The following is a 17,789-nucleotide window of genomic DNA, read 5'->3' as shown; positions in this document are numbered from 1 at the left end:
GTTTGCTGTTCATGGTATGCTGACCTGAATATGCTGCTGCTGACCTGAGTATTTGAGAAAGTACAAATGTGTGTATTATAAAATGACATACATGATTTTTTTTTCTTTTTAGGATATTATCACTAAGTCTCAAAAACCACACCTGAAAAAAACCCCCAGTTTTGTTTCAACTGTCAAGACAGAAGTGTGTGATTTTTGAGGGAAAATTATCATGTATTTTTGTTAGTATCTGTCAAATTAATGTTACAGGTGTGTTCTCTGGAGTGGTGTTAAATCAGCAGTATTGATCTTCATTAACACCACTTATTTCTAGTTTTGAGTAGAGAATGCTGGCCAAAACACTTAAAACATTTTCACTTACTACCACTTTCATATTGTTATACTCTAGATGTGATTCTTTTTGCTGTAGTAAGACAGGATTTTTTCCCTAGGTGGAAAAGGGCTCGACAAGAAGGGGGGTATCGTGCTGAAATGGCTTATTGCAGAAGAAATTTCCTTAATAGAACATCACTGTTAACTCTGGAGGTAAACCAAATAATTATGTTCTGCACTCAAAAGTTATTTGTTAAAATTCCCCTCTGAAAATGTCATTCTCTCGTAAAGATGCAATATGATGATGCGAAGTTGTCTAAGTATTGTAAAGATGTGATATGATGAACTACAAGCCTGTTGGCCTGACCTTGGTACCAGGGAACATTATGGAGCGGATTGTCTTGAGAATGCTCACGGGGCATGTGAAGGAAAACCAAGGGCTCAGGCCCAGCCAGCATGGGTTCATGAAAGGCAGGTCCTGCTTGACCAGCCTGATCTCCTTCCATGACCAGGTGACCCACCTAGTGGATGAGGGAAAGGCTGTGGATGTTGTCTACCTGGACTTTAGTAAAGCCTGTGACACTGGCTCCCACAGCATTCTCCTGGAGAAACTGGCAGCTCGTGGCTTAGACAGGTTTACTCTTCACTGGGCAAAGAACTGGCTGGACAGCCGAGCTCAGAGAGTTGTGGTGAATGGCGTTAAATCCAGTTGGTGGCTGGTCACAAGCAGTGTTCCCCAGGGTTCAGTTCTGGGGCCGGTCTTGCTTAATATCTTTATTGATGATCTGGATGAGGGGATCGAGTGCTCTCTGAGTAAGTTTGCAGATGACACCAAACTGGGCGTGAGTGTTGATCTGCTGGAGCGCAGGAAGGCTCTGCAGAATGACCTGGACAGGCTGGAACGATGGGCCGAAGTCTACTGTATGAGGTTTAGTAAGGCCAAGTGCCGGGTCCTGCACTTGGGTCACAACAACCCCATGCAACGCTACAGGCCTGGGGAGGAGTGGCTGGAGAGCTGCCCGGCGGAAAACGACCTGGGGATGCTGGTTGACAGCCAGCTGAATTGTGTGGCCAGCAGGAGTAGGGAAGTGATTGTGCCCCTCTACACAGCACTGGTGAGGCTGCACCTCGAATCCTGTGTTCAGTTTTGGGACCTTCACTACAAGAAGGACATTGAGGTGCTGGAGCATGTCCAGAGAAGGGCAACGAAGGTGGTGAGGGGACTGGAGAAAAAGCCCTACGAGGAGCAGCTGAGGGAACTGGGCTTGTTTGGAGAAGAGGAGGCTGAGGGGAGACTTCATCACTCTCTACAGCTACCTGAAAGGGGGTCGTGGTGAGGTGGATGTTGGTCTCTTCTCCCAAGTAACTAGCGATAGAACAAGAGGAAGTGGCCTCAAGTTGCATCAGGGGAGGTTTAGACTCAGTTTTACTGAGAGGGCGGTCAAACATTGGAACAGGCTGCCCAGGGAGGTGGTGGAGTCACCATCACTGGAAGTATTCAAAAAACGTGTAGATGTGGCACTTCAGAACATGGTTTAGTGGGCATGGTGGTGTTGGGTTGGGGGTTGGACTTGATGATCTTAAAGGTCTATTCCAACTTTAATGATTCTGTGATATCACAGTTACTATTTACAAATAGTAACAGACAAAACCAGGTGGAATGCTAAGGACTGATGAAACGCACACCCTCTGTCAAGGTAGCTATGCCTGCATTTGAGTTTTTATTTGCACGCTTTGTCGGTATACATCTTTGCAGTCAGTGCCATTGGAGAAGCTAGTCCTTACTTCCACTGGAGAATCAAAACTTATGAATGAAAATACTTAGATCACGTTATTCTCGTTAACAGTTAGTTTGAAAAATGAACCACAAGCTTACGTAAGTGGCCTTTTATTTTTGGTGAGAAAATGTTTTAATTGCTCTTTCCTATTCAAGTTTGGCCAACTTCCTAAGCAGAAGTGGATCTTTGATGCAAATTTTAGTTTAACTACAGGTGAGATATTCAGTGTTTGCGGTATATATAGTACGATATATCTAATCCTATATTCTAAGTAATGTTTTTCTCATAGAAACAGCCAGTATTCCAAAGTGGTTGCAGAAAATACAAGTTTTTTTCTAGTAAGAGATTTTCCCCTGGAAAAAGTGAATATTTGGGATGGAGTGTCATTGCCAGCTGATGGAATATGTACTTTTTTGAATTCCGTGTTTTACTAATGCTTTAATAATTTCAGGATGTGAAGCAAGAACTCATAAGGGTGGTCAGAGCAGCAGGGTTCACAGCACCTACAATGCAGTGTGGATGGGATGGAAATGGAGCCACACAATCTCTTTCTCTCCATGAAATAGCTCTTCTTAAAGCTGTGTTGACTGCTGGGCTGTATGACAACATAGGAAAAATAATATATACACAGTGTGTAGACATTACAGAGAAGGTGGCTTGTATGGCAGAAACTGCTCAGGGTAAAGCGCAAGTGCATCCCTCCTCTGTAAACCGAGACTTGCAGACGTATGGATGGCTCCTTTACCAGGAGAAGGTAAGTGAAAACAGTGAATGTAGCTGATGGTTTGTGTGAAGGTGGAGTTCTGTATCTAATACTTATATAACATACACCAGTGTAAAGGATATCTGAATGTCTTGTTCATCTTAAGAGTCTTTAGTCTTTAATGAACCTGAAGTCCGTAAAAATGAGTCAACTGAGTGCTGAAGAAGTTAAGGCTGAACATTCATGGACAAATCTGTTCATGGCAAAACTGGTAGCTATGAAAAATGAAAGTACTTTTCTGCGTGTCATTTAACTTAATATTGTCATTGACTTTTTTAATACAGTGTTGTTGATTTTAGTATGATGACTTTAAGCACTAATATGGAGTAGTAACACTTCAAAGTGTGCTTTTTTGTTTTTTACTATTCTAAGCAGACCCTAAGGTTTTGAAACTTGGTACAGGCCTCGCATAGCCCCAGTAATAACTTAAAATGAAATACCCAATTCTGTAACTGGCTGCTGAACTTCCTAAGTGAATTGGCATTTTTTTTTCCCCTGTCGCTTTTTTCTCCCTCTCAACTGAAAATTTTGCCAGCTATTTGCTACCTTCAAGTGTTCATATTTAGTAACACTTCTGGTACAAAAAAACCTTGACAGCAGTTGCTTAATGGCTAACTTTACTGTAGAGAAGCAGGAGATTACATTAGAATTCGTGAAAAGTATTTTCTGGAGAGCTGAAAATATTTCCTGCCCCCAAGAACCTTGTAGTCTAAGCACAAGACAGCAGGTAAGGTAGGTAAGTTATTCCATGAACACTGGAACAAACCAAGCCTACACTTCTATGTGAAGATGCACTCTTTTGTTTCCTTTCCTTCTACTACTACCCCTTCCCATCCCATTCCATCTTTATCTGTGAGAGGCTCCAAAGCCAAAAGTAGATTATTCTGAGCCCCACAGTTTACTCTGTGTGTGTGTCTACACCTGTGCCCACATTTATGCCTGTGTGCATGTGCATATGTGGATACAGATAGATTGACAAACCAGCTGCTGCTAAGAAGAATGTGTAAGAGAAGAATTTTGTCTACCTTTTACTTCAGTAAGTTTACTAATTTTGACGTCTCTTCTCTGAACAGCACTAGGCTAACATTATGTTTCTGTTTGAATTTTAACCAGAAAATTGTGGCTTTAGCTAATTTCCTGGTAGCATATAAGCCTGTCACTTACTTAGAGGTGAGGTATTTTACATGGTCTAGGGCAGACAAATTTCCATTGGTTGTTCTGTGTACAATGACTTATGTTGATTGAATCTTAAAAGGAAAAAAGTGTATCTCTTGCTTTTAAAAGTAGCAGTCAAATTTGGCATTACAGATTTTATGTGGTTTGGGGTTTTTTGTTGTTGCTGTTTTTAACGCTTCTGTTTGTTTATATGCAGGTGAGGTACACTAAGGTGTATTTGAGAGAGACTACTTTAATATCCCCTTTTCCTATTTTGCTTTTTGGTGGGGATATAGAAGTCCAGCATCGGGAGCGTCTCCTGACAGTTGATGGCTGGATCCATTTTCAGGTGAGTTGGAGTGACAACTACCTTTTGTGATTCCATGCGCTTTTGTATTACACAGTTGATGTACAAGCTTAATTCATAACACTATATACATGGGATGAAGACAAGAAGGGAAGAAGGAAGGAGAGAAAGGAAATTATGGGAAATTTTATGTACATGTAATGAAATCTTAGCAAATCACATTTGAAAGAATAGGTTTGTAACTTGTGGCTTGTAACAAATCAGTTTCCTCTCCACAAAGAAAGTTGGTGTTCTTTCAGAAAAGGTAATGGAAATGGATAGACTAAACCTTGTTTTATAGGGCTGGTACTGAAAGCAGATGAGTATGCTATTTTATATAACCCCTTTCTACAATCTTACAATCATGTAAGTACATATTTATCTTTAAAATACTATTTATTTTTATATTTATAGCCCAAACAGAATTATTTGGGAAGAAAAAAATCCAAATGGAAAATACCTGTTTGCTTGGGTTTGGGGTGTTTGGGTTTTTTTCTTCCCAGGTGAAAAAGTTTTATTTGGGAATGGGAGAATGGAGTGCATTTTCTTAGAGTATTTTTGCAGACAAAATTAAACCAGGTGACATGCCAAAATCCTCTGTAAATTCGGTTAAATGGCAAACGTTGGCTTTTGCTAGCCTGCTGGCTACTTCTTTGCAATTTTTTGTGCTCCTGTGTGCCCTGTGTTACACTCAAGGAAGTCTATAAGCTACAAAAACACTTTAGTTTTTTGCACTCTGCTGATGCAAGCAAGCAACCACCTAATTGAATTCACTGGTTATCATTAATACGGAATTTTAAAAAGCAGCTCCCTTGTGGGTTTGTTGGAGAACTTTTTTATGGGCCATGGTTGGCTACAGGTTGTGTAGTTGCTGGGCCAATTAAGTCTTGTAGTTTATTTCAGAATTTCTATTTGCCTACTGAGATGCTAAGCAGTTGCATTTTGTGCTTTTTCCATAATAGCTACTTATTGTACCACAGACAATATATAAATGAAATAAAGACTGGAATAAGGAGGGACGGATGAAATGAAAAACTCCTAAAAAGGCTTCAACCTTAGATACCCAAATTCATAGTGAGATTTAGGAGAGGTTTGTGATTGCTTTCTCAGGAGGCCAGGCAGACCTCCTGAGAGGGAAATGTGTAGATATTTTATTTCAGGTATAAATTAATTTGTACTTCTATATCTTGGAAAAACCAATTAGAGTAAGCAGGATATTGGTAAATTTAATAATGTCACCACATGCTGGTTGTTCATGATATGTGTGGGAACATGTTCTGAGTTACCCTTCTGAGCTGCTGTTCTTTAGGCTGTGATGCTACAAACAAAAGGTGCTTAAAGATAAGAAGACATAATGTAAGCCCAGTCATTTCGCTATCCACATGCTTAGAATTATGTATATGCATCATGTTTGCAAGCATCCTGTTATAAACTTCTATTTATACTAAAGTAATCTTTTAATCTATATTTTGGTATAAAATGTCTGAGTAATGCAAATGGTTGTCTTCTCTGTTCTGTATAGGCTCCTGTAAAGATAGCAGTAATTTTCAAACAGCTGAGAGTTCTCATTGAGTCTGTTTTAAAGAAGAAGCTTGAAAATCCTAAAATGTCACTCGAAGGTAACTTTTATTACTGCGTGGCTGACATTACTATTTGTTAAATGGACCTTGCAGCAAATCTGAGGAAGTATTAGTAGACTGCATCCTCACCCAATAGGGTTAGTGTGACTTGAATATCATTCCGTTCTCGAGAGATGTCCAAAAAGTCATTACTAATCCTGCACATTATGTGACTCACCCCAGATGCATGAAGATCTGCAGAACTGCTGTTTTAAAGATACCCCTGATAACAGCATTCAAGGTAGCAGTAGTAGTGGTGAGGTATGCATCCCAAAACAGAAGTAAGATTGAGTGTGATGAACCTCAGGCATGGATGAATTTTAAGTGTTATGCAAGTTGTCTCATAATTTAGGTTAATGATGGGGAACTGCATGTTGGGCCCCAAAGTAAGGGACAGAGGAGCACAAGTTAAACTTTGAACACTGGATGTTCAGAAGGCTATTATAGGTGTGATGGAAGAAAGGGAATTCCTGTACGCTAAAGTATCTGCAGTTAATACATCACTTTCTCAGTCTCTTTTGTGAAATACTGAAATGGCCAGAGTCAGCTCATTGTGTAATCATATAAATTTTCTAATGATATGCTGTTTGCCCTTTTGCTTCACAAATGGGAATCGGTTGTCTTGCTTTAGAGTCTGGCATAGCCTAAAACATTATGATTTTAAGTTGCTGAGAGCTATACTTGTCTTCTTATTTTCTTGGGTTTTGGGAATCAATTTTTAAGCTCACTCTTTTCCACTCACTGTGTGCATTTTCTTTTCTAGATGACAAGGTCTTACACATTATCAAAGAACTGATAAAAACAGAGAATGGTAACTGAAGCCAGAAATCGGAAACAAACCAGAGATTCAGTAATGGCAGGGGAAATATGCACTCCAACGTTAACTGAAAGTATTTAAATGCTTCGTGTGGTTGATGCCAGCCATGATGTGGAGAGACTGCATGATTTTGCATAGAATTTACCTTTCACTGTATCATTTTTAAAGATGAACATAGAATATGTTTAGCCTTTACAATACGTTTGGAGCCATTTGTATGACTGTACAAATGATGAATGGAAGCAGTTTCTTTTCAGTATAATAATCATAGAATCGTAGGATGGTTTGGGTTGGAAGGGACCTTTAAAGGTTATCTACTCCAAACCCCCTGCGATGAGCAGGGACATCTTCAACTAGATCAGGTAGCTCAGAGCCCCATCCAACCTGACCTGGAATGTGTCCAGGGATGGGGCATCTACCACCTCTGTGGGCAACTGGTGTCAGTGTTTCACCACCCTCATCATGGAAAAATTTCTTCCTTAGATCTAGTCTAAATCTACCTTCTTTCAGTTTAAAACCATCACCCTTTGTCCTACTGCTACATGCCCTGCTAAAAAGTCCGTACCCATCTTTCTGGTAAGCCCCCTTTAAGTACCGATGGGCTGCAATAAGCTCTCCCTGGAGCTTCTTCAGCCTTCTTCAGGTTGAAAAAAAACTCTTTCAGCCTGTCCTCACAGGAGAAGTGTTCCATCCCTTTGATCATTGTTGTGACGCTCCTCTGGACCTGCTCCAACAGGTCCATGTCTTTCCTGTGCTGAGGGCTCCAGAGCTGGACACAGGACTCCAGGTGGGGTCTCAGCAGAGAGGGGCAGAATCACTGATAGACGACATCGGTAGCTCTCCCCTTGTCCACTTATGTGGTCACTCCATCATGGAAGGCCACTAGGTTGGTCAGACAGGACTTGCCCTTGGTGAAGGCATGCTGGCTGTCTCGAATCACCTCCCTGTCCTCCATGTGCCTCAACATAGCTTCTAGAAGGATCTGTTCCGTGATATTTTCAGGCAGAGCTGAGGCTGATGAGTTGGTAGTTCCCAGGGTAATGGTTGTGACTGGTTCCTCTTTTTTTATTTAATGAATAATCGTACCATCTCTGGTGGTGCAGACTGTAGTAATGATTACAGATTGGGTTCTGAATCTCACTTGAGTAGAATTCCATTAGATGTGTGCAAACAGAAGACTAATGTTTCTGATGTGGGTTTCCGAAGTGGTAATTTTTTTTTATTTACAAATTTACAGTATTAAAGCCATACATTTGATAGATGTCTTCATTTTTCTGCATGGTTCACATTAAGAAGATGCTTTGTAGGAAGATAGGATGGACTGCCGTGAACAGATGCTCAGCTAGACAAGTGTACTGACCAGCAGCCCCTCCCCAGCCTTTGCTTCCTCTCACACTTGTTCCTCCCTTTTGGCCCTGGTCCGTGTCTCTCCCCGCTAGTGTAATAAATTTTGCCATCGCTTTCATATGTGAAGTTTTGCACGGTCCTGCAAGCCCCCCTCAAATGATGGATCATGTTTTTCCTCCTTTATTGATCAAAGTTCAGGTTGACCCTCTTCAAGGCTATACCAGAGCACTTCCTTTAATGGCTCATCAGTGAGTGGCTGAAGCCTTCTGGTCTCCATTATTCTCTTGTATCACTTGCTCACAGTGTTTTCTGTGACCACCATTTACAATTGCAAAGTGAAATTTTAGAGAGAAACACAAGCTGAAGGTAAACCAGCTTGTGCATGTTATCCTACACTCAATTCTGGAAGAGAGAAGTTCTTCTAATAGTGGTTTGCTAAGAACTCTGAAGGAAAAGTGATCACATCTGTTATCGTCTTACGAATTCTGATAAACGAGTGGTAGTCTTGGTTTCCTGAAAAAGCCAGGAAGTGCTTTTTTTTTTTAATACCAAAGTATACAGTGTTTACTCAAGGAACCATTTAAACAGTTAAATTTTGATCTTAGGGCTTCAGTTTTGCACTGTGTATCCCCAGGCACTTTCTTCTTTCACGTCAGAGGCACAGAAATAAAAACCTGCAAACTACATTCCTTGAACACAAAAATTAAATCTGCACCCTGAACAATTTCCTAGGTTTTGTTCCACTTGAGGTCTTCTATTGTTATCCTTTGGAAACATGAATTAGAAATGCATTTCACTAATTCAACAACTTGCCAGTTCCTCTTTCTTTTGGATTTGAATTTTGCACATCGGTTGTTGGATTTAAATGGCTAAATCCTAGTGAAAGTGTTAATTGTCCTTCAGTTCTTCTCCCTTATTTAACTGTGATGAGTTGGGAGTTTTTGTTCCCTTTATGTATGGTGACGTTGAAATTCAGAGGCGTTCTCTGTGTTCTTCTAGCATGCCCTGCTTTGTAATCCTTTAAAGAAACAGCTTCTTTCAGTAGTTACGAAGGGGATATATTGTAATAACTACGAAATTGCATGCTCTCACAAGTGAGCAACATTTTTCTGCCAAACAGGTGGAACAGGTCACACTGTGGTGTACAGATAGCACAGTTACCTTAAAATCAAAAACAAAAAACAAAGAGTATGGTGGCTTTCTGCTTCTGCAGTGTACGTGAGCAACTTTTGTGCCTGTGCTCTTTTGGGTGGATGAACTTTCTCTTTTATTCCATTTATTCAATAAATACTTCTGTTAACACCTTTGTGTTACTTTTCTCAAAGCCTGTCAGACATGAGACAGGCATCAGTGGCTCTTCCTCACCACAGTCACAACGGGATTCTTCAGGGCATACGGTTTTTTCAAAGGCAGGATGTCCGACTGGTCTCCCTGTCCTCTCCTTGAGAGGATTTCCTACTGCCATCCAAGCTGCAGCATTCCCACTTCCTCCTCTCTTTTGCTGCTGGGGCCCTAGACGGCTTGAAGCTGTCCTTTTTCTCACTTTTCCCATTGACATCTTCCCCATCGCTCGACCCAGCAGAGGTTTTCCTTCTCCAAGTCTTTCCTCGTCTATAAGCGGACTTGATCAATGGATTGTATAATCAAATCATATCCGATAACATGGTCGTGTCTGGCCTCAGCTCTGCTGCTGTGAAACAGTGGCCACTGTGCAGGCACGTTTTGATTTCCCTCCGTGGATGCAAACGGAAGCGAGACCGACACCGCCCGCAGAGCACCAGCGTCCCCGCCATCTCCCCGAGCGCATTTGTGCTGTATTCCCCGGTGACGGCAAATGGAAGTGTTATTTGGAGCTCGCTGGGCCCCGGGGTGAAATGCTGGGGGCTGGGGAGACGTTTGTTTCGGTAGTGCAGGACGGAAGGCGCCGCGGCTGAGGCGGGCTGGGTTCGGGCCCCGCCCCGGCTGGTTGTGCCCCTGCCCTCTTTGCTCTCCGGGCTGTCCCGCCCAGCGGGGACCGCGCTCGGCCCCGTTCTCTGGCGCTCGCCCCGCCACAGCCGCCCTGCCCACTGGAAGGCGTCGGGGAAGCGCCGTGCGTTTTGGTAGCGCCGTGCGGTCTCGGCCCGGCGGCGGGTTTTGGAGAGGGCGCTCCCGGCAGCGCCCGGACGGCCCCCACCGGCGGCGGCGGGCGGGGCGGGTGGTGTCGGGGGGCGGGCGGGGGTGGCCCCGCGGCCGCCCAGCCGCTCAAATAGCGGCCGCGGGGACCAGCCGCGCCGCCCCCGCCATGGTGGCGGTGGCGAGCGGGCGGTGCGGCGGCAGCCCGCAGCGTCCAGGCCCCGGCGCCTTCCCCGGACGCTGCCCGCGGCGCCCGGCGCGGCGGCGCCACCCGGCGGCGGCGGCGGCGGGGGAGAGCCCGCAGGAGCTGCAGGCCTTCCGCGACTACGGGGAGAGCTGGTACCGCTCCCGCAAAGGGCTGGAGCGCCGCTTCCAGCCGCGGGAGCCGCTCGCCCGGCAGCCGCAGGTGGGGACGGCGGGGGCAGCCCTGTGCGGGTGCAGTCCGGTGCCGGCCCCGCCTGACCCCGCTCCCGGTGCCGCAGGTGACGGCGGAGGCGCGCTGCAAGCTGGTCAGCTGGCTCATACCCGTGCACCGGCACTTCGGCCTCTCCTTCGAGGCGCTATGCCTAGCCGTCAACACTCTCGACCGCTTCCTCGCCACCACCCCCGTGGCCGCCGACTGCTTCCAGCTCCTGGGGGTGACGGCGCTGCTCATCGCCTGCAAGCAGGTACGGCGGCCCCAGCTGCCCCCCGCCGCTGGGGTCTCCGCAGCCCCCCCACGCCCCGACCGGCGCCAGCTCAGCCCCGGCCGGGCCGGACCCCGCACCCTTCCTCACCCGTCCCCGCGCTGCAGCATCCCCAGCCCCGGTCCTCGTCCGTTCTGTCCCGCAGGTGGAGGTGCACCCCCCCAGCGTGAAGGAGCTCCTCGCCCTCTGCTGCGACGCCTTCACCCGCCAGCAGCTCCGCAACCTGGAGTGCATCGTCCTGCACCGCCTGGGCTTCGACCTGGCGGCGCCCACCGTCAGCTTCTTCCTGGAGCACTTCAGCCAGCGGCGGCTGGAGGCGCGGGGCGCAGACGCGGGGGAGGCGGCGGACGCCAGGAGCCTGGCGGGGGGCATGGCGGAGCTCAGCCTGGCCGACTACGCCTTCACCAGGTACGCCCCCTCCCTGCTGGCCGCCGGCAGCTTGGGGCTGGCGGACCGGCTGCTGCGGCACCGCAGCCCGCTGGACCTGCGGGTTAGCGGCTACCCCGAGGGGCTGCTGCGGGACTGCATGGACCGGCTGCAGCTCCTGGTGTCCCTGAACGGGCGGTCCCTGCCGCTCCTCCTTCCCCCGGAGGTGGCTCAGAAGTGCCCCTGGCTGCCGGGCGGCCGCTGACGGCGGCCACGCCGCCTGCCGCGTCTTCTTGCTCGCTGGCCACCGCCGTGGCGACCGCGGCCTCGCGCCGGGCTGGCTGCCGGCCGGCCACTCGTGCGCCGCGGAGCGATGCGGCGCCTAAGCAGCCCAGCCTTCTTGTCACCAGAGTTCTGAAAATTAGGTCACGTTTTCCTCATGACGTCGCTGTATGTCGGCCGCACCGTCCCTTTGCTGTTTTTTTTTTAAATCCAGCATGTAAGTAATACACAGACTCTCAAGTGCCCTGTCTGTTATCTGGAAGATAACGGTGGAAGGACCAAACGAACGTTGAATAAACTTTTTTCTGCCCGTCACCTGTTTTGCTGTTTGCTGGTGGTGTGTGTACGCAGCTAGCAGAGGAAACACACTGACGCGGAATAAGTTCACCCCAACGCTTAACTCCAGCCCCCACAAAATAATTAACGCCCAGTGGTGTCGTTCCCCATTTCAAACTGACATGCACTGGCGTGGTCATGGCTCGGGGAAAAAATAGAAAAAATAGATGCAGTCACCTAAGTGTAGGAAAACAAAACCTTAAATAATAAAGCAGCTGGTTATTACTTTTCCAGCGGGTCTGCAATCCAGGTGCATACTCGGGAAACATTGAAGGGAAGAAAACAGTCATAATGTAAAATATTTTCTTCCTTTTTGCCGCCTTTGTGCGCAGAGGTGATGTTAAAAGAGCCCATGCACACCCCAAATTGCCCCCGGGGGTGCTCGCCCTTCGGGGTGGCAGGGAAGGGGTGAACCGCCCGCCGGACCGCGCCCCCGCCCTGCCCCGCGGCCCGGGCTCGAGTGAAACCTTCCCCAAAGGGCTGCGGCAGAAAATATCACAGCGCATCGCAAGAGGCTGCGCGCCCGGTTATCCTCCGCCAGCCCCTCGGTGATGTCAGCTGGGCTCGGCGCAGCAGCGGTGGGGAGACCCTCTTCCGGTGGGGGACCCTCTCCCAGTGGGGTGACCCTCCCCCGGTGGGGGACGCGGTAGAGCCAGGACGCCGCGGGAAGGCTGATGATTTTTTTTTCCCCGGCCCCCGCCTCACGCTTTCAGCTCTGACGGCCCCAGCACTTCGCCAACGTGCGCCCCGGCGAAGGGGCTGGGGGGGCCGAGGGGACCCAGGTGCTGGCGAGGGGGCGGCTGGGCCTCAGCAGCGCCCCTCCTCGGGTTTCCCTCCGGGGCAGCCCCCTCGGCCCGCCCCGTCTCCGCGGGCGCGGGGAAGGGCTCCGCGGGCGCGGGAGCCGCCAGCGCGGTCCGGGCCGGCGGCGGGAGGTTTCCGCGCCGCGGCGGAGGGAAGGCGGGCGGGCAGCCCCCGGCATGGCGGCGGCCCCTGCCCGCGGCCCTGCCCGCGGGGCGGCGCCGAGCAGGGCGCGGGGTGGAGGGCGCCCGGCGGGGCCGGGGCCGGGGCCGCGGCGGCAGGATGGAGCCGGGCGGCCGCCGCCGGGCCTTCGGCAGCATCTGCCCCAACAGGGTCCCGGGCCCGCCCGCCCGCCTCGCCAAGAAGCCGGCCCGGCCCGGCGGGGGCGCGGCGGGGACCCCCTCGGCCGCCCCGAGCCCCCGGGCGCCGCCGCCCCGGCCGCGCCGCCGCGCCGTCCCGCCGGGCCCCGCCGCGCCCGCCCCCGGTGAGTCTGTCCGCGGCGGAGAGCCCTGACCCGCCGCGACCCCCGCTCCGCGCCTCCTGCCGCGCCGCGCCGGTGTCCCCCAGCCCGGCATCCCCCGGCCGTGACACCCCCGCCGTGCCCTGCCCCCTGTGTCCCCGGCCGTGTCCCCCTCTCCAAACCCCGCGCTGCGTCCGCCCCGCGCTGCGTCCCCCCCACCGTGCTCCCCAGGCCTGCATCCCCTGGCCCTGCCCCTCGAGGATGCCCCCCGGCCACACTTCTCACTTTGCTGCACCCCCCCGGCTATGCCCATCCCTGCCCACACTCCTTACTGCTGTCCCTCGCTGTCCCCAGCACTCACCACCATCGACTGGCAGGATTTGGCAGCCTGTGCCCCCACCCTTCCCGCCACCCCGGCCGGCCCTGTGATCCTGCAGCAGGTAACCCCCCGGCTGGGGCAGGCTTGGCTGCCCCCAGCACAGTGCATGCACGGGGGTGACCCCCTCAAGCCAATGGGTGCTGGCAGGTCCCCAGCCTCAGGCTTCCCACCTGTGAAATGGGCACAGTGGAGGACAGTCTCTTGTCCCAGGTGTTAGCTGGGTTAGTGGCAAGTGGGCGAGGTGGCCCGAGGTGCCGGGGCTGTGGGAAGGTGCTGCGCACAGGCAGCAGTCAGTGTCGGAGCAGTATGGGCAGCAGTGGGCGGCATGGGCAGGTCAGAGCCCCAGGCCCAGCTCACTGGCACATTTCCTTCACACCTCCCAGGGTCCCTGCTTCCAGGATGGACCAGAGTTTGATTTCCAGGAGTTCAGAGATGCTGTCGATGATTTTGTATCTGGCAAGTAGATGTTTTTCCTTACCTGAGCCAAACACACCTGCCTGTGCACATCAGCAGTCACACTGCGTTCAGTCTCCTCTTCTTTTGTTTGTTTTGGTTTTGAGCTTTTGGATGCCCACTGACTGCACACTCGTCCCTCCCTGGGACAGTCAGTGAGGCAGCACATCCCTGCACACCCCCTTAGGAAGGACCTGGGCTAGCACCGAGCTTTCCCCCATGGGAGACAGAAATTGAATCCAAGCAGATTTAGGGCACACAGCTGCCACCGTAGAGCAAAAGCATGTCAGGAAGTACCGGAGGGGTGCTCAGGACCGGGGTAGTGTGCTGGGATCGGGGGGAAGAGAGGACATGAAAACTTCATCTGTCTCAATGCCAGTGGCTCTTCCCTCCAGAGGCACCCACCTCAATGCCACCGCCACTGGGCTGCTCCGACTTTGATCTCTCACTTGGTGAGGAGGTGGCCTTTGGCCCCTCTGCCCTGCAGCTGGAGAGCCACGCACTGATGCAGGTGCCCCCGCAGCACCTGCCTTCCCTCGAGCCGTGCTGGAGGGACCTAGCAGACCAGCGCCAGAAAGCTCTGGGAGATGCCCTGGAGGCAAACAGCCAGGTAGGGACCCCAGGGCCTCCCTGAGGGCCTGTGCTGGGTTTCCCTCCCTCGCATCCTGCTGAGGTGGCTGCATGGCCCAAGCGTACAGTGTCGCCGGCCCCTGGGCAGTGGGGCTGCCCCCACCACCCTGTCCCCGCTTGTCCTTCCCAGCTGCAGGAGACCCTCACACAGAGGCAGGAGGAGCTGGTGACGCTGCGGGAGAGCAATGCGCAGCTGAAGGAGCTGGCGAGACAGGCCAGGCAGCTGGCCGCCGTCCTTGATGTGAGTCCTGCTGCCCCACCTGTCCTGGCTGGTCCCGGGGGAATGGTGCGGGGGCGGGGTGCAGTGGGGGACAGAGTGTGGGGTGAGACCGAGCAGCATGGGGTGGGACAGGGCCATGGCCGGGGGTGTTGAGAAGGTGGTACAAGATGGGGTGCTGTGGGGCAGGGGAGGGCGATGAGGAGGTGTGGGGTAGTGCAGGATGGGGTGCCCTGTGGCAGCGGAGGGCGATGTGTGGTGGGGTGAGGTGGTGCGGGACGGGACGGGACAGGGTGGGGTGGTGCAAGATGGGGTAGTGTAGGGCGGGGCGGAGCGGGGATGCGCGGTGCGGGCGTGCACGAAGCAGGGGTGCGCGGTGCGGCGCAGCCCATCGAAGTCGCGCTCTCTCCCCCCGGCAGACGCTGGTGCTCCCGCCGTGCGCCGACGGGGCCGCCCTCCCTCCTCCTCCTCCTCCTTCTCCTCTTCCTCTACACCCTCCGCCTGCCGCCGCCGCCCCGGCCGGGACCTCGGGCGGGCGGGCGGGGCCCTGGGAGGCGGCGGCGGGCGTGGACGCCATGCTGCGGGCGCTGTCGGAGAAGTGCCGCGCCGCGCTGCGGAGCCTGGGGGGCGGCCCGGGGGGCTGCCCCACGGCCAAGCGCCCGCGGCCTGCCCCGCGCCTGCACGGCGCTTTCCGCGGGCTGCGCACCGGCCGCTCCGGCGGGGGACTAGAGGAGGGGGGCTGCCTGCGGGCGGCGCTGGGGGAGGCGGGCGGCATCCGCACCCTGGCCTTCCCGCAGGGCAGCGCCTTCACCCTCCGCACCCCCGCCGGCGGATACCGCTTCCGCTGGGTACCGCGCTGAGGCGCCCCGAGCCCCACCCCGCCCCGGCCGCGCGTGTCCCGGGCCAGGCGGAGCGGAACACGCCTCACGCAGCATGAGGCTGCCAGCACCCCCCGCCCGGCGGCCCGCGGCCCCGCTCGCCCCTCGGGGAGGGGTATGGGAGTCTTCCCCGCTGCGGCAGGGAGGGGGCGGGCGCGGCAGAGGGGACGGCAAGGGCAGCCGGGCCTCCCGCAACGCTGCGGGGCTCCGCTCGCCCTCAGTAGCCTGCCAGCCAGCGCCGTGAATGCAGGGGCGCCTCTGAACGGAGGCCTGCCCGGCTTTGCCCGGGGGTTTTTCTCCGTCGAGCAGAAAAATATAACCGCCGGGGTAGCAGTGACTGCGGCTGGCCGGTGGGGCAACGGGCAGACCACCGCTGTGGTTTGAACACGACATGCCTTCGCCCTGGCGGGATTTTACCTCCACAGTGTTTACAAATTGCACTCGTGTTGTTCATGTGTGCCGCTATAGATGCGTATTTGCACTTGGTGTGATGATTAAATAGTGCTTAAAATCGCCACTTATTTGTACTCTTTTAATGTAAGCACAGTACTTTGCATCAGGTATGCACCTTTGTTTTCACTAGAGCAACGATGGCAGAAGCTGAGCATCTACACAAAGTTTACTTTGCTCAGTGTGCTCAAGCAGAAAATTTTAGAACAAAAGCACGCTGCTGTTAACGTTGAGTGATGTTACCTCAAGCAAAGACGAGCATGAATAACATTGAATCATTCTGAACAGATACATTCCACTCGCAGGAGCTGGTTTGAAAGCTGAACCATGAGCAGCACACCTGAAATGGTACCTGAAGTTTCTTTTTCTGTGGCACGTGAGTGAAGGCACCGTGCTGCACCCGGGATAGAGGTTTTCTGCCTGTGAAGTTACCAGCTTTTCTGCTTTTCAGTGCTCAGACGTCCCCGTATTCCTGTGTGGGTCCATGCACATTAACAGTGATCCAACTGTAATGGGCTTGTGTGATGGCTAAGGCAACATCACCTCAGCGGCAGGTTTCCTGGGGGAGCTGCAACCCTGCAGGCAGCTTTGTGCTTTTGGTAAGCAGAGACTGTATTAGGAAGGAGAAGGGTTCTTGTTGCCAGCATGAGGTGTAGCTATGTAGCTCTTAAGAAGATGGCAAATGTGGTTCTTCAGTATCTGTGGTCCTTCGTCTCTGTGGTCCTTCGTGTCTGCGGCACTGACATTTTCTAGCAGGGGAGGTGCTGAAGCCCTGTCTGGGATGCTGAGGGCTCAGCAGAGCAGCTCATATTTCAGAAGACTGTTGCCACCTTGGCTGAAACGCTGTGAGAAAGCTCTGCAGCAGCCAGGAGAGACAAAGCCCGCCCGGCAGCACTGAATTCGGCAGAGAATAAACTGGTAACACAAGGCAGCTTGGGTACGTATCTACAGTTCCTCTCCATGTGTTTTATGAAGTTAAACCACAAAATGTACAGTATGAACAACTTTGTAATGCTCGTAAGCATATTAAATCCCCAGAAATAAAGTGACAAATATCAAAAGGCTCTGCAGAGGGATCTGGACAGGCTGGATCAATGGGCCAAGGTCAACTGTATGAGATTTAACAAGGCCCAGTGCCGGGTCCTGCACTTGGGTCACAACAACCCCATGCAATGCTACAGGCTTGGGGAGGAGTGGCTGGAGAGCTGCTCGGTGGAAAAGGACCTGGGGATGCTGGTTGACAGCCGGCTGAACATGAGCCGGCAGTGTGTCCAGGTGGCCAAGAAGGCCAACAGCGTCCTGGCCTGTATCAGAAATAGTGTGGCCAGCAGGAGTAGGGAAGTGATTGTGCCCCTGTACTCGGCACTGGTGAGGCCGCACCTTGAATCCTGTGTTCAGTTTTGGACCCCTCACTACAAGAAGGATGTTGAGGTGCTGGAGCGTGTCCAGAGAAGGGCAACAAAGCTGGTGAGAGGTCTGGAGAAGAAGCCCTACGAGGAGCAGCTGAGGGAACTGGGCTTGTTCAGTCTGGAGAAGAGGAGGCTGAAGGGAGACCTCATCACTCTCTAAACTACTTGAAAAGGAGTTGTGGTGAGGCGGGTGTTG

The 17,789-nt window shown here is 52.0% G+C and overlaps 3 protein-coding genes across 3 annotated transcripts in view; all 3 read left to right on the top strand.

Annotated features, from left to right (window-relative positions):
• Positions 1-6,792, top strand: part of DHX29 (DExH-box helicase 29) — a gene marked incomplete at both ends in the record, with an annotated part of 28,447 nt that extends 21,655 nt beyond the window's left edge. The window contains 5 exons of the mRNA XM_082013204.1: positions 432-525; positions 2,542-2,844; positions 4,226-4,357; positions 5,877-5,973; positions 6,737-6,792. Of these exons, the coding sequence (XP_081869330.1) occupies positions 432-525; positions 2,542-2,844; positions 4,226-4,357; positions 5,877-5,973; positions 6,737-6,792 (682 nt within the window). The remainder of the gene's footprint in view (positions 1-431; positions 526-2,541; positions 2,845-4,225; positions 4,358-5,876; positions 5,974-6,736) is intronic.
• Positions 6,793-10,418: 3,626 nt separating this feature from the next.
• CCNO (cyclin O) lies at positions 10,419-11,566 on the top strand (the record flags this gene model as incomplete). Its single annotated transcript, XM_082012934.1, has 3 exons — positions 10,419-10,655; positions 10,732-10,917; positions 11,081-11,566. The coding sequence occupies 3 exons, from the start codon at positions 10,419-10,421 to the stop codon at positions 11,564-11,566; spliced, it is 909 nt and encodes a 302-aa protein (XP_081869060.1).
• A 2,852-nt stretch (positions 11,567-14,418) lies between these two features.
• MCIDAS (multiciliate differentiation and DNA synthesis associated cell cycle protein) lies at positions 14,419-15,787 on the top strand (the record flags this gene model as incomplete). The annotated part of the gene is made up of 3 exons (XM_082013763.1): positions 14,419-14,619; positions 14,770-14,880; positions 15,411-15,787. 3 exons carry the CDS (start codon positions 14,419-14,421, stop codon positions 15,714-15,716), a joined length of 618 nt encoding a protein of 205 aa, XP_081869889.1. The 3' UTR covers positions 15,717-15,787.
• Positions 15,788-17,789: the final 2,002 nt, after the last annotated feature.

The sequence above is a fragment of the Phaethon aethereus genome, assembly GCF_964289735.1.
Source record: "Phaethon aethereus genome assembly, chromosome: Z".
Taxonomy (NCBI): Eukaryota; Metazoa; Chordata; class Aves; order Phaethontiformes; family Phaethontidae; genus Phaethon; species Phaethon aethereus.
Note: the sequence above shows the minus strand (reverse complement) of the source record. Positions and strands in the feature narration are given on the sequence as shown.